General features: G+C 37.3%; 1 protein-coding gene across 2 annotated transcripts in view; it reads left to right on the top strand.

Moving 5' to 3' along the window:
• The first annotated feature begins 1,147 nt into the window (after positions 1-1,147).
• Positions 1,148-20,670, top strand: part of CBR4 (carbonyl reductase 4) — a 90,386-nt gene continuing 70,863 nt past the window's right edge. The window contains exons 1-4 of one of the 2 annotated variants that reach the window (XM_032413170.1): positions 1,148-1,530; positions 3,621-3,741; positions 4,463-4,599; positions 7,465-7,599. In XM_032413170.1, coding sequence (XP_032269061.1) covers positions 1,389-1,530; positions 3,621-3,741; positions 4,463-4,599; positions 7,465-7,599 — 535 coding nt within the window. In that variant the 5' untranslated portion in view covers positions 1,148-1,388. The remainder of the gene's footprint in view (positions 1,531-3,620; positions 3,742-4,462; positions 4,600-7,464; positions 7,600-20,670) is intronic. The other variant, XM_032413169.1, reaches the window with a different exon arrangement.

Raw genomic sequence — 20,670 nt, 5'->3', positions numbered from 1 at the left:
ATCTAGGTGAAATAAAAATAATATTTAAAAACAGCCAATTTGCTTATATTTTCTTTCTTTCTCTTTTTCTCCTTCCTTCCTTCCTACCTTCCTTCTTTCCTTTCCTTCCTTCCTTTCTTTCTCTTCTCCTTTTATTCAGACTGCATCCAGTCCTCCAATCCAGCTTTTCCAAGCACTTCTGTATTTTTTTCATTGACCTCCCTCCCTTTTCTCTGAGCTCTTGTGTTAATATCATTTTTCACTTTAGGGTTTCAGACTACTTGTTAGTGTTTGTGTGTATTGGTCCTGTTGTCCCAGGTTGTATATTTTTTAGTAGCAGGACCCATGAAACTTCTACTTTTTTGAATCATCTAATGCAGTGATACTCTATCAAGAAATGCTTCCTTTTAATAGTATCCTTGTTAACAAATGCTCAACTTTTAGCTTAACTCTCAGAACACTGAGCACGTTCTCTTTAGAACTGTAGGAACCTGTTTTTGTTTGCAGCAGCCATGCTTGTTTCATCGATCCTGCAAGACAATTCAATCACTCAACTAACGTTTCTTGAGTTCCTGTTATATATGGTGTTCTTGATAGGCAGCTGCCTTTGCAACACACTTGGGATGAATGGTAATATCTAGATGGGGTGAGGTCTATTTCCGTTGCAACTTGGGGGAGGGACAGGTAGGATAGCTTTTGCGTGAGTCTGGTACTTGGGGATCACTTCTTCAATAGGCAGGGCATTTAGTCTTTAGCCAAAAAACAATTCCTGGATGAAAGGCAGACAATGGAACTCTGAATAATGTATATTCTGGGTTTTAACTACCATAATCAATTTATCTCGGTTGACGGGACTGTTACGATTTTAAAAACGTTAAGCCCACCGTCTTAACCCCATTAGTTCCAGGGACACTGGAATGGTAGGTCATCTGAACTCTTAATTCTGACTCTCACGTCCCAAGGGGTATGGAGGTCACCTTGACCCTCCTTCATTGCCTTGAGTACATTTCCCACTGAGCAGTGAGCCACGCCTCTTCCTCTCCCGCGTGAAGACTACAAGTCCCAGCATGCAGCGCAGCCCTTCTAGGCCAGTCCTCGGCCGCCCGGGCTCTTTCACGCCCGCGTCTCCCGTAAGGCGCTGGGCCTGGTAGTCTGTGCGCGCTGACGTCGTTGCGTAGACGTCGTACTCTTCGCGCCTCTTCCCCGCCTACTGGGTTGCCGAAGTCCGGCGGCAGAAGGTTGCGGTGCTTTCTTTCTTTCTCTTTTTCTTTTTCTTTTACTTTTTTTTTTTCCTTCGGCGGTTTGCGTTTTTTTTAGGAGACTCTGTGGTTTAAAAGCCAGAGAGAATCTAGAAAGGAGCCACCACTCCTAGCCCTCTTTCCTCCGAGTTTGCGACTCCCCGGGGCGAAATGGACAAAGTCTGTGCTGTTTTCGGAGGCTCCAGGGGCATTGGGAGGGCAGTGGCCCAGTTAATGGCCCCAAAAGGCTACCGACTGGCCATCATCGCCAGAAATCTGGAAGGGGCCAAAGCCGCCGCCGGTGAGCTCGGCGGTAGGTACCGAACTGGAGTCGTCCAAGTTGTGTGGCTGCAGTCTTGAGAGCCTGAAGTTTCTTCGTTTGAAAACGAGAGGGTCTGGCCTTTACGGCTCTGAGGTTTAGCAATTCAGCTACCCGCGTTTAGGAGCACCCCGTCCTGAGTGTGGACACCAGTTTGGGCAGATAACCCCTTAACACCCGGTTCCCCGCAGAGTATCCCCTGCCACGCTGCCTGCCGCCAAGAGCTGAATACTTAGGGTTTTCTTTGAGTCTTAGCAGTCTTGTGAGGCCCCATTAATTAAGCACCCACCCCCCTGAGGCTAGTGCTAACGATGCTGCGTTGTTTTGTTTTGGTGTCTGGAAGGAGGGAGACACACAAAAGTTAATTTTTTATGCAGGGTAAAGGGTTCCCTTGTGCCGCGAGGTCCCGGGGCGCCGCCGGGAGACAGGGCTGGGCGGAAAAGCAGGAAGGGTAGGCGTGTCAGGCCTGAAAGGCTCGCTGTAGTTTTCTTGAGGGCTGTTTTGGCCCCTATGCGAATGCACAAAGCAGTGTTTCATAGACAAACTCTTTTGAGTACCAGCCGGTTTTGAGATACACTTGTTTTGGCTCTCCTACATCCATAAGCACTTAATAGGTTATTAAATTGTTTTGGTGGCTTTTACAAATGGAGAATTGAGATTTTCAGATTCCTTTTTACTGCATTTAAAATCCAATTTTTTGTTGTTGTTTATTAATAATGGGTTAGTAATTGTTTTGCATTAATTTGAAAATTTAAGTCCCGTGATGGTAGGGAGAATTACGATGAACGAAAAATGCTGAGATGCTGCAATTTAGTAACTGGAAGGCACAAATGCACTTCATTATCAGGGAGGCATTGGGAAGAGGCTGGGGATGCATTTGGAGGCTGTATCCTTCAACGTTACTTATTGGTTCACTCTAATTGTGCACATGGGTTGGGAAAATATTAGACTCTGTTTAGAGAGAAAAAAACCAGGAGTTACAGAGCAGGGAGAATTTCAGTGAATGCTTCTTCCTGCTCATATTCACTTCGATTATGTTACTGTCACAAAGGAGTGAGAAAGTGATTTTCCTTATGGGGGTCATCCCAAGCCATTAGTGTTTGCTGGAGTAGATTAAAACTTTTGGTTGAGCTTCGAGGGTTACTGTGAACCCAACAAGTTTTCAGATGAAAGTCGACAGTGGGTCACAGAGGAGTCTTTTGGGCCTTTTACTTCCTTGAATTATGTGTTCCATAAGCAATTGGTTTTCACCTACAAAGTGTGACTTCCCAGAAAGCTTACTGTTTCCAAAGGCATGAGGTTGTAATTTTAGTGTTAACTACTAGGCGAGGTCAGCCAGAAAATAAGCAATTGTTTAGTTTTCAAAAAAATCTACATTTAGAGTATTAAAATGATGTATTACTGAATGGAAAATGCTTTCTTTGACATGTATTCTTTTGGTATTTAAACATCTTTAAAAAGTGGGCATTTTAAAAAGGGGAAGTAACAGTTTTTAGTAAAAAGGTTTTTTGTGTGTGTTTTTTAGTTTTGGCATTTTTTTTTCTTTTTATAGCTTCCTGCTTTATAATGGTCAGGCTTGAATAATAGTTATTGTAATATATGTGCCATAGTTAAAAAAAAAAAAAAAAAGTACAAGACCCCTAGGGTTTATTCTCAGGACTAGGAAACCAATTTAACAAAAACCTAACAGAATTAGACATAAATTTCAAAACAAAATATAAAACCCAGAACACTGTTGAATCGAGTAGCATGGGATCACCGTCAAAGCCAGACATATTATTAGATGAATCTTACAAAGCCTTATGAACACAAAAAGGCCCTCCTCCCATTTTTTCTTGATAAAAAAAAGTTTTAAGATTTAATTCTGTAGTATTACTTTACTTCTTACTCCCCATCCACCCCCATCTCAGTTTTATTGGACTGAACTCCTTGAGAGCAGGAATCCGTGACATAATCATCTTTTATCTCTAGGTTCTAATAATCACAGGCTTAGCTCATAGTAGATGCTTAACAAATGTGTATTGAATAATTTTTAAATCGAAGTTATAATTTATAAGTAATGCTAATTTAATTTTGTTGTATAGGAGATCATTTAGCATTTAGCTGTGATGTTGCCAAAGAACGTGATGTTCAAAATACATTTGAAGAGATGGAAAAAAATTTAGGTCGAGTTAATTTCTTGGTAAATGCAGCTGGAATTAACAGGTTGGTCACAAATTTAAGTACATTTCCCGTATTTTTTTTTTTTCTAATATGTTTTTGATTGGTATGAGTAAATCTATTAACTTGCTGTACTTCTAATTGGAAGAAAATATGTATTTTTAAAAAAATATTTTAAAATTTGATCTGTCTGTACATTCTTTTCTTTTATATTGAGATAATCAGTAAGGGTACAGTTCGATCAATTTTAACATTGCAGTCACACCCGTATTGAGCTATAGAACTTTTGTAGCACTCCAGAAGGCTCTCTTCAGTTTCTTCCCAGTGAATACTACCTTACAGGTAACCACTATTCTGACTTCTGTCACCATTGTATAAGTTCATAACTTAATGGTATTAGAGTAGGTATTCTTTTCTTTTTAAAAGATGAATTTAGGATAATAATAGAATAGTATATTTTCTTGCTAAACAGGGCTTACTGTAATGGCAGTTGCTCAGTTCATTCAAGCTATTTTGGCTGCATGGCATTACTTTTAGCAGTTAGGAATATTTGCCCCTCAACCCTGCTTCTGGGTATATCTGTTCTGGTTTATCAGTTATTTTAATGCCCCTCAAATCAAGTTTAAAATGGGACTCTGTAGGTATTCCAGCTCACCTATATTCCTAATACTCTATTTTCAGTTAAAATGTTATATATTTCTTGACTTTTGAATTTGTTTTTATCCCATTTTTTATTTATATGCTACTGTTTTTTGTTTTTTTGTAGGGATAGCCTTTTGGTAAGAACAAAAACTGAAGATATGATATCTCAGCTTCATACTAACCTCTTGGGTTCCATGCTGACTTGTAAAGTTGCCTTGAAGACTATGATTCAACAGCAGAGAGGGTCTATTGTTAATGTAGGTGAGTCTTCACCTGTGAAATTAGACTTATCTCATAGTGCCATAAAAATATTTAATTGACTAATTTAGAGTTTATTCATGTGTGAAACTTAAATGAAATGGGTCTTTTTTTTTTTTTTTTTAAGATTTTATTGAGAGAGAGAGAATGAGAGAGAGCACATGAGAGGGAGGAGGGTCAGAGGGAGAAGCAGACTCACTGCTGAGCAGGGGGCCCGATGCGGGACTCGATCCAGGGACTCCAGGATCATGACCTGAGCCGAAGGCAGTCGCTTAACCAACTGAGCCACCCAGGCGCCCATGAAATGGGTCTTTTTACTATCTATGGAAAAATGACTTGATTAACCAATTACTGGGTAGAATAGGAATCACAAATTCACATCTCTCTAGTGGTCAAGCAGATGTTAATTGAATGATACCACCAGGTATTAGAAAAATTTGATATATGACAAATGATGCCTAGCTTTGGTGTCCAGAAGCCATGTGGAGTGGCAGCCACCGCTTGGATCCAGTGGATTGCTGCTATGCACAGATCTGGTCTCCATTTTGCCAGCCATTTGACATTTTAAGAGAAATTGGACGTCCTGATTTGCATGTGAGATCTGATTTTTAAAATACGGATAAGTGGGGCACTTGGGTGGCTCAGTCGTTAGGCGTCTGCCTTCAGCTCAGGTCATGATCCCAGGGTCCTGGGATCGAGCCCCGCATCGGGCTCCCTGCTTGGTGGGAAGCCTGCTTCTCCCTCTCCCAGTCCCCCTGCTTGTGTTCCCTCTCGCTGTGTCTCTCTCTGTCAGATAAATAAATAAAATCTTAAAAAAAAAAAAAATACGGATAAGGAATTGAAAAATTTTTGGTGGGGACTAAAAAATGATCTCTACAGCTGTTGCATGTGTCTCTAATAAATCTAATACAGAGGTTTAGGAGGAAGTTTTCTTAAGGGAATAATCTTTTCAATTTTTTAGAATGAATGTAAGTAACCCCTAGTCTTCAGTTCATCTGACCCATGGGGCAGATAAACCATGTAGTATGTGCTTGTAGACCTTAAAATGCAAAATGACTTACAATTCTATTTCAGTTTGGTAATTTGAAAATAGCAGCATATCATCTGTCTTTTAATTTTAAATGGTAATATCTTAAAAAGCCACATAAGGGGAATGCTGCTCTGTTAAAGTAAATGACCCTGTTGTTTAATATAGGAAATGGCTTTCCAAGCCAAAATGTAGGGATTTTCTCTTTTGAAAATGAGAAAAGAATACTGTGCTAATAAGAATTAGAACATTTTTGACATTTACTCTTAAAAATGTAAGAAATGAGTTTTCTTAAAAAAGATTAGTAAATGATTAAAAAGTAAAAGATTAGGAGCACCTGGGTGGCTCAGTCGTTAAGCGTCTGCTTTCGGCTCAGGTCATGTTCCCAGGGTCCCCCTGCTCCGTGGGAAGCCTGCTTCTCCCTCTCCCACACCCGCTGCATGTGTTCCTGGTCTCACTAACTCTCTCTCTGTCAAATAAATAAATAAAATCTTAAAAAAAAAAAAAAAAAAAGTAAAAGATTAGTCGACCTTTGCCTTCTAACACAGCCAGGTAATGATTTTGGGTTCTCAGAAGTTGGTATACTGGCCTCTATAGATCACCTGATAATGTGGGTATATTTGTTTAACTCTAAAATACCCCCTTTTTAGATATATTTTAAAAACCCACGTCAGTCCTTTGTGTACATGCAAAGCTTTTAGAATTGTGCTAAAAGTAAATAAAAATAATTAAAAATCAGAGAATCTTTTTACAGAAAGGACTACTTTAACCTGCTAGAAAGTTCATTGATTATTTCAGAAGTTAACAGTTATTGACTAGATGGACAATAGTGTGTGGCATGAACTAAAGCTTCCTATTTGGCCTTTCTTCCATGCCCATATTTTTCTTTCTTTTTTGTGTCTCTCTGGATTTCTCTTTCTCCCCGATTCCCCTTTTTCTGTCTGTCTGCGTTTCCTCTGTCTGATGTTTCTTTTCTCTCTCTCTGCTTCACAGTTCTCTTCCTCTGTCATTCACTGGCATTTAATATATAAGGCAGATATTTTAATACTGGACTTGTTGACTATAATGTAAAAAGTGTTTGGGATGTTTTCCTAAAATAAAATTACTTTTTCAAGGTTTTGTGAAGTTCTTGATTAATTTTTATATCGTAAGTAGAGATCACTGGTGCAGAAAAGCACTTCCCCATTTCTGTTTTGTAAGAATTTATTTGCATACAGTTGATATTTGAATTAGAAATTATTCTTTCATATTCATATAAATGAGACCACCCAAGAATCATTAGTAGTCAGTACAAGTTATGATACATCATTGAAGTTACTAAATTGCAGTTTTACAAAAAGTTTATAATTGAACCTTTGTTAATTTTGATTGATGGTAGTTCAAATTTAGTGAGATTTATCTTCAGATGAACTATTTTTTTGGTGGAAATGAATACCTCCTCATCTCTGTGTTGTAGAACCATAAAATTAATCAGCGTTTATCTGACTTTTTCTGGTTTTAACCTCTTCCTACTAGAAGACTTTATAAATACTATAGGACTTTAACCATGTCTGACGTACTCAGAGATGAGAGCGGGTTTCTTTCATTTAATGGATCAGTTCTCAAGCCCCTGCCTGACATTTGAGGTTTTACATAAGCTTCTTTCAGAACCTGTTTTCTGTTTATATCTGGAGCAGACTCAGACCCTAAGTCTTACTACTGAAATGATAGTGGTTAGAATTCCCAATTTTAGTAAAGGACAAGGTAAAATGGTTTGTGCCTTGTTTGTTTACTGTAAATTATCTAAATATTCAAATAACCCATTAGTTGGTTTGAATTTGCTTTTGTTTTATTTTTTCTAGGAAGTATTATTGGTTTAAAAGGCAATTCTGGCCAGTCTGTGTACAGTGCAGGTAAAGGAGGAGTAGTTGGATTTTCACGTGCTCTTGCTAAAGAAGTAGCAAGAAAGAAAATTAGAGTGAATGTAGTCGCACCAGGTCAGTGAAAACTTTTTCTTTCTTTAAAAATTGAAGTATAGTTGACATACGATATTATGTTGTTTCAGGTGTACAATACAGTGATTCAAAAATTACATATATTACGAAATGTTTACCATGATAGGTATAGCTACCATCTGTCACTATATAAAGTTATTACAATATTACTGACTGTATCCCTTATGCTGTACTTTCCATCCCTGCAACTTATTTATGATTGGAAGCTTGTACCTCTTAATCCTCTTCACCTATTTTGCCTATCCCTCCATCCCTCTCCCTTCTGGCAACCATTAGTTCTCTGTATTTATGAGTCTGTTTCTGTTTTTCTTTTTTTTTTTTTTTTTTAAAGATTTTATTTATTTGAGAAAGACACAGTGAGAGAGGGAACACAAGCAGGGGGAGTGGGAGAGGGAGAAGCAGGCTTCCCGCTGAGCAGGGAGCCCGACGCAGGGCTCGATCCCAGACCCTGGGATCATGACCTGAGCCGAAGGCAGACGCTTAATGACTGAGCCACCCAGGCGCCCCGAGTCTGTTTGTTTTTGTTGGTTCGTTTTGTTTTTAAGATTCCATGTACAAGTGAACTCATGTTATTTGTCTTTTTCACTCTCTTATTCACTTAGCATAATACTTGCCACTTAGTGGCAAGAAGATTTCATTCTTTTTTATGGTTGAGTAATATTCCATTGTGTGTACATATCACCTCTTCTTTATCCATTCATCTCTCATGGATGCACATTTAGGTTATTTCCATTTCTTGGCTATTGTAAATAATACTGTGTTAAACATAGGGGGGGCATATATTTTATGAATTCGTATTTTTGTTTTCTCTGTACAGATACCTAGAAGTAGAATTACTGGGTTATATGGTATTTCTATTTTTAATTTATTGAGGATCCTCTGTCCTGTTTTCCATAGTGGCTGTGCCAGTTTGCCTTCCCACCAGTGGTGCCCAAGGGTTTCCTTTTCTTCACATTCTTGCTAAGACTTGTTATTTCTTATCTTTTTGACTCTAGTCCTTCTGACAGGTGTAAGGTGCTATTTCATTGTCATTTTAATTTGCATTTCCTCAATGATTATTGATGTTGAGTATCTTTTTATGTATCTGTTGGCCATCTGTATGTCTTCTTTGGAAAAATGTTGATTTCAGGTCTTTTGCCTATTTTTTAATGGGATTATTTGGTTTTTTTTGGTGTTGTGTAAGTTCTTTATATATTTTGGATATTAACTCCTTATTGGATATATCATTTGTAAATATCTTCTCCCATTCAGTAGATTGCTTTTGGTTTTGTTGATTTTTTTTTTTTTTCCCTGTGCAGAAGCTTTTTAGTTTGATGTAATCCTAATAGTTTTTCTTTTTGCTTTTGTTTTCCTTGCCTGAGGAGATAGATCCAGAAAAATATTTCTAAGACTAATGTCCAAGATATTATTGTCTGTGTTTTAAGAGTTTTATGGTTTCAGAATACACATGTACATCTTTAATCCATTTTTAGTTTATTTTTATGTATGATGTAAGAAAGCGGGCCAGTTTCATTCTTTTGCTGTCCAGTGTTCTTAACATCATTTATTGAAGAGACTGTCTTTTCTTCATTGTATATTCTTGTCACCTTTGTCATAGATTAATTGACCATGTAAGAGTGGGTTTATTTCTGGGCTGTCCATTCTGTTCCGTTGATATATATGTCTGTTTTTGTGCCAGTACCATACTGCTTTGATTACTGTAGCTTTACGATAGAGTGTGAAATCTGGCATTGTGATACCTCCAGCTTCATTCTTCTTTCTCAAGATTGTCTTGGCTAGGGGTGCCTGGCCTGGCTCAACTGGTAGAGTGTGTGACTCTTGATCGTGGGGTCATGAGTTCAGGCCCCACATTGGGTGCAGAGATTACTTAAATAATAGATAGATAGATAGATAGATAGATAGTTTTGGCTATTTGGGGTCTTTTGTGAGTCCATATAAATGTTAGGATTTTTTGTTCCAGTTCTGTGAAAAATTACTATTTAGTGTTTTGATAGGGATTACTGTGGATAGTGTGGATATTTTAACAGTTCTTCTAATCCACAAGCATGGAATATCTTTCCATTTTTTGTGTCATCTTCAGTTTCTTCATCAGTGTCTTATAGGGTTCAGAGTATAGGTCTTTCACCTCCTTGGTTAAGTTTATTCCTAAGTATTTTATCCTGTTTGGTGTAATTGTAAATGGGATTGTTTTTTCATTTTTCTTTCTTCTAGTTCATTATTAGTCTATAGAAATGGAACAGATTTTTATATTCATATCCTGCAACTTTACTGAATTCATCTATTACTGCTAGTAGGTTTTTGGTGGACTCTTTAGGGTGATACATGTATGTGTGTGTGTGTGTGTGTGTGTGTGTATGTATATATATGTGTGTGTGTGTATATGTGCTATCATGTCATTTGCAAATAGTGACAGTTTTACTTTTTTCTTTTTAAATATAATTAATATACTCTTATGGCTTTGTACAATAATAGCAGAGATTGTTCCTGTGTTTGTAAGTACATCAGCATCATCAGGCACTTCTGAGTATCAGAATAGGAACATGGAATTTTCACTGTTACTAAATTCTTGAGTAGTGAAATATGTGAGGGCATGACTGTGTCTTGACAGGACTTAAGTGGCTACACCTGCCCACACTGCCAGTCTGCACTACCCTCAAGGAGGAGGCCAAGAGTAATACCAGGCTGTTTTGCTTGCATAAACCACATTGCATTTTTTATTTTTTTATTTTAGAGAGATGGGGAGTGAGGGAGAGAGAATCTTAAGCAGGCTCCACACCCAGTGTGGAGCCTGATGTGGGGCTTGATCTCATGACCCTGAGATCATGACCTGTGCCAAAATCAAGTTAACCAACTGAGCCACCCAGGGGCCCCCACATTGCATTTTCTAGTAAATGATTACTCTCAAACTCTCAAACACAAGAGAAACTTCTCATTTAAAAATCAGTTATAAGTTAAGAACTCTTAAAAGTTGAATGTAAGAATTTCAAATTAGGTCAGAGGGTTGGATATTAGTAACATATCCACTAGTTAAACTCCAAGTTGTATACTTTTGGAGAACTATTTCCATTTTAAGTGTCCTTCTCTCTTCTTGGAATGTTCCATTGATTTATTGCTCACTGGGATACATTTGCTAATTAATTTAGACTTTGTCAGTGTCAAAGCAGAGTTTTCCAAGTAATGCGTATATTATTTAAATATATTTCTTAAGTTTATCTTATGGAAACAATACTTCTCTGTATTTAAAATATTTGAATAGGCCTATAACATAGTATGCTTTTAATAACCGTGTAGACCAGAGGAAATGATCAAACAAGGCTGCATATGTGATGTCATTTGCATATTTCACCAACCATTCATGTACAATAACTGACATACTGATTTCTCCAGAAAGTCGGTATTTAAAAAAAGAATTGTCAGGGGTCGCATGTTTGTTTTCAAAATATACAAGATGCCTTTCTCTGGGCCTCATTGTACCCTAGAGAGCTATCCAGGATTCATGTTAGAATTTCAACACAAAGAAAAATTTGAAGGATAAAATTTCACAGACTCAGGAGGAAGAAACACCTTTTTAGAAATCAGTCTATGACTACATCAAAAACTAATGATGTAATGTATGGTGATTAACATAACAATAAAAAATTTTAAAAAGGGGATGGGAGGATGGGTTAGCCTGGTGATGGGTATTAAAGAGGGCACGTTCTGCATGGAGCACTGGGTGTTATACACAAACAATGAATCATGGAACACTACATCAAAAACTAATGATGTATGGTGATTAACATAACAATAAAAATCAGTCTATGAAGTAGCAAGATTTTAACAGTGATTTTATCTGTAGTTGTCTCTAACAAATGGATGGGGGCTTTGAGGCTCATTATGTGATGGCATGGGAGGAAGAAAGTGGTAGGACATGGTAACAGAAATAAGACTGTATACTCTGGCACCAAAAAGTACTATTACATATGCACGAGGCACTGCTTAGAGAAACTAAGATTTCTAAAACCAGACATATGTTGGAGTGGCCAACAATGAAGATGACTGTTTAATAGATGTGGCTGTTTAATAATTTTTAATAATTTAATAATTTTCAAAATAGTAACAAAGTCACAGTGGGAAGCTTATAGTAGAGCTAGCTTCCTGGAGGAAATCTATGAGGAACACTTCTTGTTAAAGATGTAGGAAAAACCAAGCTAGTAGAGATGCAATTCACTTGTAATACAAAGCAAGTTTGATTTGAGCTAAGTACACAGAAATCAGAGACTTCCCAAGAAGACAAGTAGGACATTATTGTGCACGTGTTCCTTTTATTGTGCTTACTTTGGGCATTCCTCGTGGCTTGAAAATACTGATGGATTAAATGGGATGCAAAACCAATTAACTTGGTCTGTCAGTTATCGATAATTGGAAAATATTAAAACAATGATTGGAATTACAGTGTAGCTTGCTAAAGGCTAAAGAAATTTTCCAATTCTTAACTTATGCTAAGGCTTTTAAAATAAATTCAAATATACAACTTACAGCTGGTTTGTTGATCTTCAGATTAATTGCCTTGGGGCACCTGGGTGACTCATTCGGTTAAGCAACTGCCTTCAGCTCGGGTCATGATCTCAGGGTCCTGGGATCGGGCCCCACATCAGACTCCCTGCTCGGCGGGAGGCCTCCTTCTCCCTCTCCCACTCCCCCGCTTATGTTCCCTCTCTCACTGTCTCTCTCTCTGTCAAATAAATAAATAAAATCTTTAAAAAAAAAAACACCCCCAAATTAATTGCCTTAAATTTTAAACAAGTTCTGTTCCACTCAGTAGCTGTCTGTACTCATGAACACAAAGCATTCTACAAATCACTAACTCTTAGAATTTCCTTCTTCAACTTACATTTTCACAGTGTGCTAAGTAATCTGTAGGACAGAGGAAAATAGGATGAAGTGTGAGTGTGTTGATATAATCTTCAAGACAGAGTTATAAAACCAACCTCCACTTAGACCAAAATAAGAATACAGAATTATAAGGGAAAACTTTTGCCAAAGCTCGTCTTGAAAAGGTTGTTGCTCAGTTTGAGAAGGGGGCCATGTTTTATTTTTTATTTTATTTTTAAATGTTTTTTAAGATTTATTTATTTATATAGAGAGAGTGAGCGTGCACAGAGGGAGAAGGAGTAGGAGAGGGAGAGAAGCAGACTCCCCCCCCGAGTGTGGTGTCCGATGCGGGGCTCAGTCTCATGACTGTGAGATCATGACCTAAGCTGAAATCAAGAGTTGGATGCTTAACCGACTGAGCCACCTAGGTGAGAAAGGGGCCATGTTTTAGATGCTTCTCTGTTAATGATCTACAAACGTTATGGGACCTCCCAGAAGTGACTGAAACAATGCAGCATATAGGCATCTATCAGAAGACTCAGTGCTATGCAGTGTGTTTAGTTCACAGGATATAAAAGCAGTTAAAATTTCTTTAAAATACCTACATAAAAACATATTAAGTTCTCCTCATGAAATGCAAAATATTCATAACTGTACATCATTCTTCAGCCAAAATAGGGCCAGAAATGTCAAATGTGCAAGTATTAATTGTGATGACTTTCAGATTAGTCAGAAACCTTATCCAAGTGGCATTCCAAAGTATACAGATCAGTTAAACATGTATAAAATTAGTACTAATCCAGTTAGAAATACAAAATGAAAATTATGTATGCTGCCTCAAGTATCTGGGATTCCACAGATTTACAAGCAGACCATGTAACAAAGTAGATTCTAGTTTTAAGAAAACATTATAGTTCAATATTTAACAAAATCTCAAGAAGTCCCACAATAACGTCAAAAATCATTTATCTGGAAATTAGAGTTATTTGTGTTTTATCAGTTCAGCAGAATGTAGGTAGTATAAACAAAAGTTTAACTTATCAAAGACATGAGACCATGGCATTATAAAAAGTAGAAACTGTCTTTGGACCAAATGGATATTAAAAAAAACCCCAAAACATACACAAAACCTGGACTAGTTAAGAGGGTGATAAAAATATGCTAAAACTCATATCTATAGTATCATTCTTTGGTGTGATAAAAATTTGGGTTAGGTATTTACTTGACTTTTGAATGAAATGATTGTTTTCATACACCTCTGCCAGTTAGCCATGGAATCTTTGTCCTTTACTGTAGGTATTGAAGAACTGATTATCTATACAGAAAAGACCTTTTGGTTCATTGGTTGTTTGTAAGAGTAGGCTGGAGTAGACCTATGCCACCTTTCCATTTCAAGTCACTGATGGTTCCAGCTTGCGTGCTGGGATTGGTTTGTTGGTTGGTTTGTTTATTTGAAAGAGAGAGAGCGCAAGAGAGAGCACAGGCAGGGGGAGAGAGAGAGGAGACTCCCTGCTGAGCAGGGAGCCCGACGTGGGGCTTGATCCCAGGACCCTGGGATCATGACCTGAGCTGAAGGCAGACGCTTAACCGACTGAGCCACTCAGCCACCCCTGGGATTGGTCTTTTATTTGGCTGTGATGCTAAACTAGCAGGGATTAGGGAAATGTCAAAATGTCCTGATAACCTTTGTGCTCTGTTATGTGTCTTCATCTCAGTTCATTGTTCAGTCACAGAGACTGGCTAAATTCAAGCATTCCAAATCCATGAACACTTGATAAATTACTCTGGTTTAGATAAAACCATTTTAGAGGGAAAAAAAAGAAAATCCAAAACTTGTACTGTCATTTTGACACTGCTTTGTATTTGTATATGCTTATGCAACCTGATTGATTTTAATGTTACCCTAGTTTAGCCATATATAGAATAGATTATTTGTGATTTGGGGCTGCATGTATTTGCTTCCCTCTATTAAGGGATTGCAGTAGTGTGGGTGATGAAGAGTTAATTCTAGTTCATGATGATTTAAAAGCTAGATGATTTAAGGGTAATGCACATGTTTCTAATTCATAATAACTCAGCAGATTTTTCTGGACTCTCTCCTATATGCAAGGGTTCCAAAATTATAAGAAATGCATAAGATATTCTGCTACAAGGAGCTAAGCACAGTGAGAAAGACAGACATATAAACAAATAATTACAATGCTGTATGATGGATGTAAAGTAGAGGAACATATATGATGCTATGGAAACACTGAAGAAGGAATGCTTAATTTTGTCAGAGTGAATCAGTTGTCAAGGCAACAGGCTAAGTAGTGGGGAATCCAGTTTGTATACAAAGGGAATTTTTAGGAGTGTTAATGGAAGTGTGGTTATATAGCCTTTCTTAAAGATCTTACTTTCCAGTACAATTTGGATTACAGGAAAAAACCTATTGCTAAAAATGTGGTCGTTTCATAGGGTCACCTTTATTATTGGCCATATATATTTAGCAGGATTCATAGTATGAATATGCTTTATTGGTCAGAAGCAAAGTGCAGTTTGAAGTAGAACAATTAAATTGATTGTATGGATTATTTATTTTTGGTAGTAATTTCAAACCATTTCATTACCAGATCTTTTAATTAGAACTGACAAGCCTCAGAATTAACAAATATGTTTCTTCTTATGTCAGTTTTCCTGGTCACCTTCAAATGGAGTTTACAGTTAAGGAAAACAGTTAAGAAGCAAATCATAACAGGAAAATCAAGAAATGGGGAAAATAATAAATTAGGCTGTTATTTACTGCCTAATGTTACTGACTTTTTAAAGATCAGTTAGTTACTAAGCTTTGGTATTCAAATATAAAATTTCTCATCATGGATAAATCTTACTGATTAGGAAATATTTAATATGAGAAACAATATTTGATAAATTGAAACTGTAGGGGCGCTTGGGTGGCTCAGTCGGTTAAGTGTCTGCCTTTGGCTCAGGTCATGATCCCAGGGTCCTGGGATTGAGCCCCACATCAGGCTCCCTGCTTAGCAGGAAGTCTGCTTTTCCCTCTCCCTCTGCCCCTACCCCTGGTCCTTCTCTCTCTCTCTCTCTCACTCTCTCAAATAAATAAATAAAAACTACAGTAACCTTTAAAAAATTGAAACTATAATGGATACATTACTTTAAAAAAAAATGTGTTCTCAATAGATAGTATAAACACGGTACTAAATTCAGAAGTACAAAAAGGCATAGATTGAAAAGTGAGTCTTCTCTCCCTTAGTCATCTAGTTTCTTTCCTCCAAAGCAATTACTGTTAATCAGTGTCTTTGGTATTTCATATACAAGCCAATAAAATGTGTGTGTGTGTATGCATATAATATATAAACATACATCTGTGTTTATTTATATGAATATATAAATACATATGTAAAAAGAAAACAAGTTGTATCATACTATTCAGTGTTCTGTATCTTGCTTTATTCATAATACAGTTTTTTGGAGTTGATTCCATATTATTCCGTATAGAACTACTTTACTTTTTAAAATAACAGCTTTATGGAAATACAACTCACATATCATACAATTCACCCATTTAAAGTGTACAACTCAGTGGTTTTAGTATAGTTACAGAATTGTTCTATCATTACCACAATACATTTTAGAACATTTTCATCATCCCAAAAGAAACCTGTAGCCTTTAGCATTCACTCCCCATTTCCCTCCAATCTCCCCAGCTTCTGGCAACCACTAACCTTTGTGTCTCTGTAGATTCCCCTATTCTGGGACAGTTCATATAAACCAAATCATACAATATGTGGTCTTATGTGACTGCTGCGTTACTTTTAATGGCTGAATGAAAAGACAGTAATGTCTGTCTTATGGGTGTACCATAGTGGATTTAATAACTGTTGCCTCTTGATGGGCAGTTAGATTACTTCTGACCTTTTGCCATTACAATTAATAATGCAGTGACAGTACTTGTATGTAATTTATTTTGTATATGTATGAGTATAATGAGTGTAATTCTGGGAACAAAACTGCCAAGACTCAAAGGGTATATGCATTTTAAATTTTGACAGATAGTACAGCATTGCATTTATTTCTGTAGGGTACCTTAGTATCCATACCCCCACCCCCCTTTTTTAAGTTGAAGAGCTTTTATGTTTACTGCTTGGAGAAAATCTTGTTGACAAATGTTTGTGTAAGCTTGGCAGCTACTCAAAACAGGTGTTATTCTAGGTCCTTTTATGTACTATTTGGTACGGAGTTGATTTTTCACACTGCTTCCCTGTACACTTTTACTAACACAATATTAAGATATATGAATTTGTTCTGGGTTAAAATTTTGGTCTAGTTTTTGGCAACAGCCTGTTCTCCTTTAAAAAAAAAAGTGTCTGGGTTATTTCAGTTCTTTCTATATACCAGAGAATCAAAACCTGAGCCAGTAGATGTATCAAATAATATACATCCTATAAATGTTAATATTGGTGATAGGCTAAAATCCTGGTGTCTTATTTAAATATATGGTCTGTGTTGTATATAAAAGTTTTCAAAACTAAAATAGTGATCAACTAATATGGAAGTGAAATGCTGTTTATTTATATAGCTAGCCAAAAAAATGGATAAAAGAAATACATTTTATTTTTTTTTTTTTAAAGATTTATTTATTTATTTGAGAGAGCGAGAATGAGAGAGAGAAAGAGTACATGAGAGGGGGGAGGGTTAAAGGGAGAAGCAGACTCCCTGCCAAGCAGGGAGCCCGATGCGGGACTTGATCCAGGGACTCCAGGATCATGACCTGAGCCGAAGGCAGTCGCTTAACCAACTGAGCCACCCAGGTGCCCCGAGAAATACATTTTCTTTAGAATTTATCAAATATAAATTCTTATTGGACAAGAACCATGTACTTGCTTTTATGTGGAAGAGTATATCTATACCTTTTAATTTATTATTATTATTATTTTTAGGGAGGGAGGGAGTAGGGGTGGGGCAGAGGGAAAGGGAGAGAGAGAATCTTAAGCAGGCTCCACACCCACTGCAGAGCCCGACACAGGGCTTGATCATGACCTGAGCCAAAACCAAGAGGCGGGTGCTTAACTGACTGAGCCATCCAGGTGCTCCTATCTGTACCTTTTTAAAAAAGATACACTGAGTGTGTTGTCATGTATGTGGAACTAAAGTAGGAGTATCCTTGTTTTAAGTTGAGTGCATGTCATTTCAGTTATTTATTTGTTGGTTTAAGGTTAAGGTTTGTTTCCAGCTGGAAACCTCTAATTTGTCCAAGTGATCAATAACATCATTTGTTGGTCAGTGGCACCTACTGGTAGTTTATAATTTTCATAGCCCAGCTTGAAAGGCATTGTAAATACATACATAGTAAAGTGAGTAGGAGAGCAAAATTTCCAGAACTTTATAAATAAAGTGACAGAATGATATGGAAGAGAGTCATATTAGACCAAGGAGAGAGCACAAACTGGAGAGCAATACAAGCACAAAAAGGAGTATGTGAAATGTTTAAGGACTGCTAAAATCTCTGCTCAGGTCCTGTGATATATGATAGAGAATCCAACAGGCTGTTTATATGCAGTGACCTGGGTTGCCAATATATTTATAAATGAGGATCACATGGTTTATGAGCTATAGCATAAAATGACATTGAAATCTGGTAGACCCTGGAGTCATTTGAGATTAGCTTCAGATTTTTTATCTGATTTCTGATAAATTTGGTGAAGATTTACATGAGTTTTTAAAAGCTGCAGATAGATTTTTAGGGCAGTAAATTTATTCTGTATGATACTGTAATGCTGGATGTTACGTTTTATGTTTGTCAAAACATAGAACTATACCAGCCAAAGGGTGAATGCTAATGTAAACTATGGACTTTACTTAATAACGTATCAATATTGGACCATCAAATGTACCACCCTAAGGCAAGCTATAAATAATTGGGGAAAATAGGGGTAATGTAATAGGGGAGTATATGGGAACCCCCTCTATTTTATGCTCAGTTTTTCTGTAAACCTGAAACTGCTCTAAAAATAAGTCTGTTAATTAAAAAAAAAAAGCTGCTGATAATGTTGAGACCCAAGCTGCTCTTGGGTCTTTGGGTATGTTCTCGGTCTCCATATCAAACATCATAATCAAAGAAGAAAAGCCAGTATTGGTGAATTAATCCCTTCCTTTCAACTTGGCCTCTGATGCCCACTTTATTTTAGTCTTTCTGTCTAGCATTCAGGGTTGGCTAGCAGCTATCCCATGAGGATTGTCATTATAATTATCCGTTCATAGACCTGGGGAGAATCTGTGGCAGACTTCCCCTTGTGAAATAACACCCTTATCTTCCAAGCTTGAGCAGGGGGAGGGAGAATCTTCAAGTGAGGTGGGTATCTGAACATCATGATTCCATTGCTGGATTCAGATGGTACCCCTCCTTCTCAAATTTGACCTAACGTGGACACAGACTATGGCAGGGCTGAATCTAGGCTGTAACGTTGAACAAGACCTTATCAAAAGCTTCAAGATAATTAGCTTTTATCTATTCCATGTTTCTGGCTTATTTGGTTGTTCTTTGGAAGAATATAGTCTGTCCTCAGGGCCTATATCTATGTGGCATAAGACTTCTTTCCATCTCAGTGGAATTGTTCTTAAACGTATCTCACTGTCTAAATCTCTCTTCCTGTCCAAGGTTTGCCTTTCTGTACCTCATGCTCTGTTCTAGACCTGCCTTTTTTTCCAAGGTGGAAATGCCTTCAGATGGCCTCTCCCAGATTGTGTGGCCTTACTCTTTGTCTCCAAAAGGACAAACATGCCGGGGCTGACATCCACCCAAATCTGTTTCTTTCTGCACAGAATGAATAAAAACCTAGATTAGCATCAGTGCTTCCTGAATTGGAGCTATTCTAATTATCCACCCAGCTACCAACGTAGGAACTGAGGGTTAACTTTTAGGGGAGCTCACTTTCCTAATCTTCAAGGAAAGTTGTCATTTAATGAGGCATACTTTTCATCTTTGAATCATAGTTTTGTAGAGCTAAAAGACATCTCAGGGATCCATCATTTTCAATCTACTTCACTTATTTTATGATACAGAAACAGTCATACAGTTTTAGGCAGTACATGACTTTGCTTGGGTCATAGCTTTGATAGTATTAGCAGAGTAGGGAACCAGAATCTAGTTTAGTGTGTCCTAATCCAGTGGTCTTTTTATCACAAAATGCTGCTTTTGAGAAAAAGTCACCAGAACCAAAAAAGCTCACCGGAAGTTCATCGTTACAAGGTCTTTCTAGCAAAAACATTTTTACTGTAGTTTTTTTGAATTTTTTTCTAAAAAAGTTTTATTTACTTAGAAAGAGCTGGGGGAAGAGCAGAGGGAGAGAGAGAATCTCAAGGGGACTCCCTGCTGAGTGAGGAGTCTAATGCGGGGCTTGAGTCCACAACCCCAAGATCAAGACCTGAACTGAAATGAAGAGTCAAACACTCAACTGACTGAGCCACCCAGGCACCCCGAGTTTTTTCCTTTAAGATTAAAAAACATTATTGATTTTCTGCTGAGGGTGTTGAGAGTTAGTGGGGAAATATTTTATGCCAGTTTTGCCAGAATTCAAAACAACCTTAGAGTAAAGTAAGTGTATCATGAACTCCTTGAGAAGATAATGTGATCTTTAATGTTACCTTCATAATTTTAATTAATTCAGTTTTTTGAATATGTGAGGTGAGTTTTTTTTCCCTAATATACTCTGAGGTATTTTTGAAAATAAGTGTGTCCAAAGACATGAAACTGGATATCAGGAAGTCCCATGATAGTGCTTTTTAAGGTAATTGGATTGCCTTTTGATTATTATGACTCTTCACGGTAGATGAGGTTTCATTTACAGTTCACTTGAAATTCTGCAGAGGCTGGTCATCCAGTGTTGTTATTATCTGCAGCATGTACTTCTCTATATTCTTGCATTCCTTCTGGCCATCTCATTGTTCTTAAAGATGAAAGGGATTGAAGTAAGTGGGGTGGATTTTTTAAATAAATGTGGTAAGATTTAATGGCAGAGGAGGTCATATTTCACAATGAAACACACAAAAAAACATTGTTTTTTTATTCCAGGTCCTCATTTCAGACAATTTGAAGTTAGTACTGTGCATCTTTTTCAATAACTATTTATTTGAATACCAAAATAATATACATATGTTGTAGACAATTTGGAAAGTACAGACAAGTACAGAGAAGAAAGT

The sequence above is a fragment of the Phoca vitulina genome, unplaced genomic scaffold (assembly GCF_004348235.1).
Source record: "Phoca vitulina isolate PV1807 unplaced genomic scaffold, GSC_HSeal_1.0 scaffold14, whole genome shotgun sequence".
NCBI classification, from domain to species: domain Eukaryota; kingdom Metazoa; phylum Chordata; class Mammalia; order Carnivora; family Phocidae; genus Phoca; species Phoca vitulina.
The sequence above is the reverse complement of the archived record's forward strand: the minus strand, read 5'-3'. Positions and strand labels throughout refer to the sequence as shown.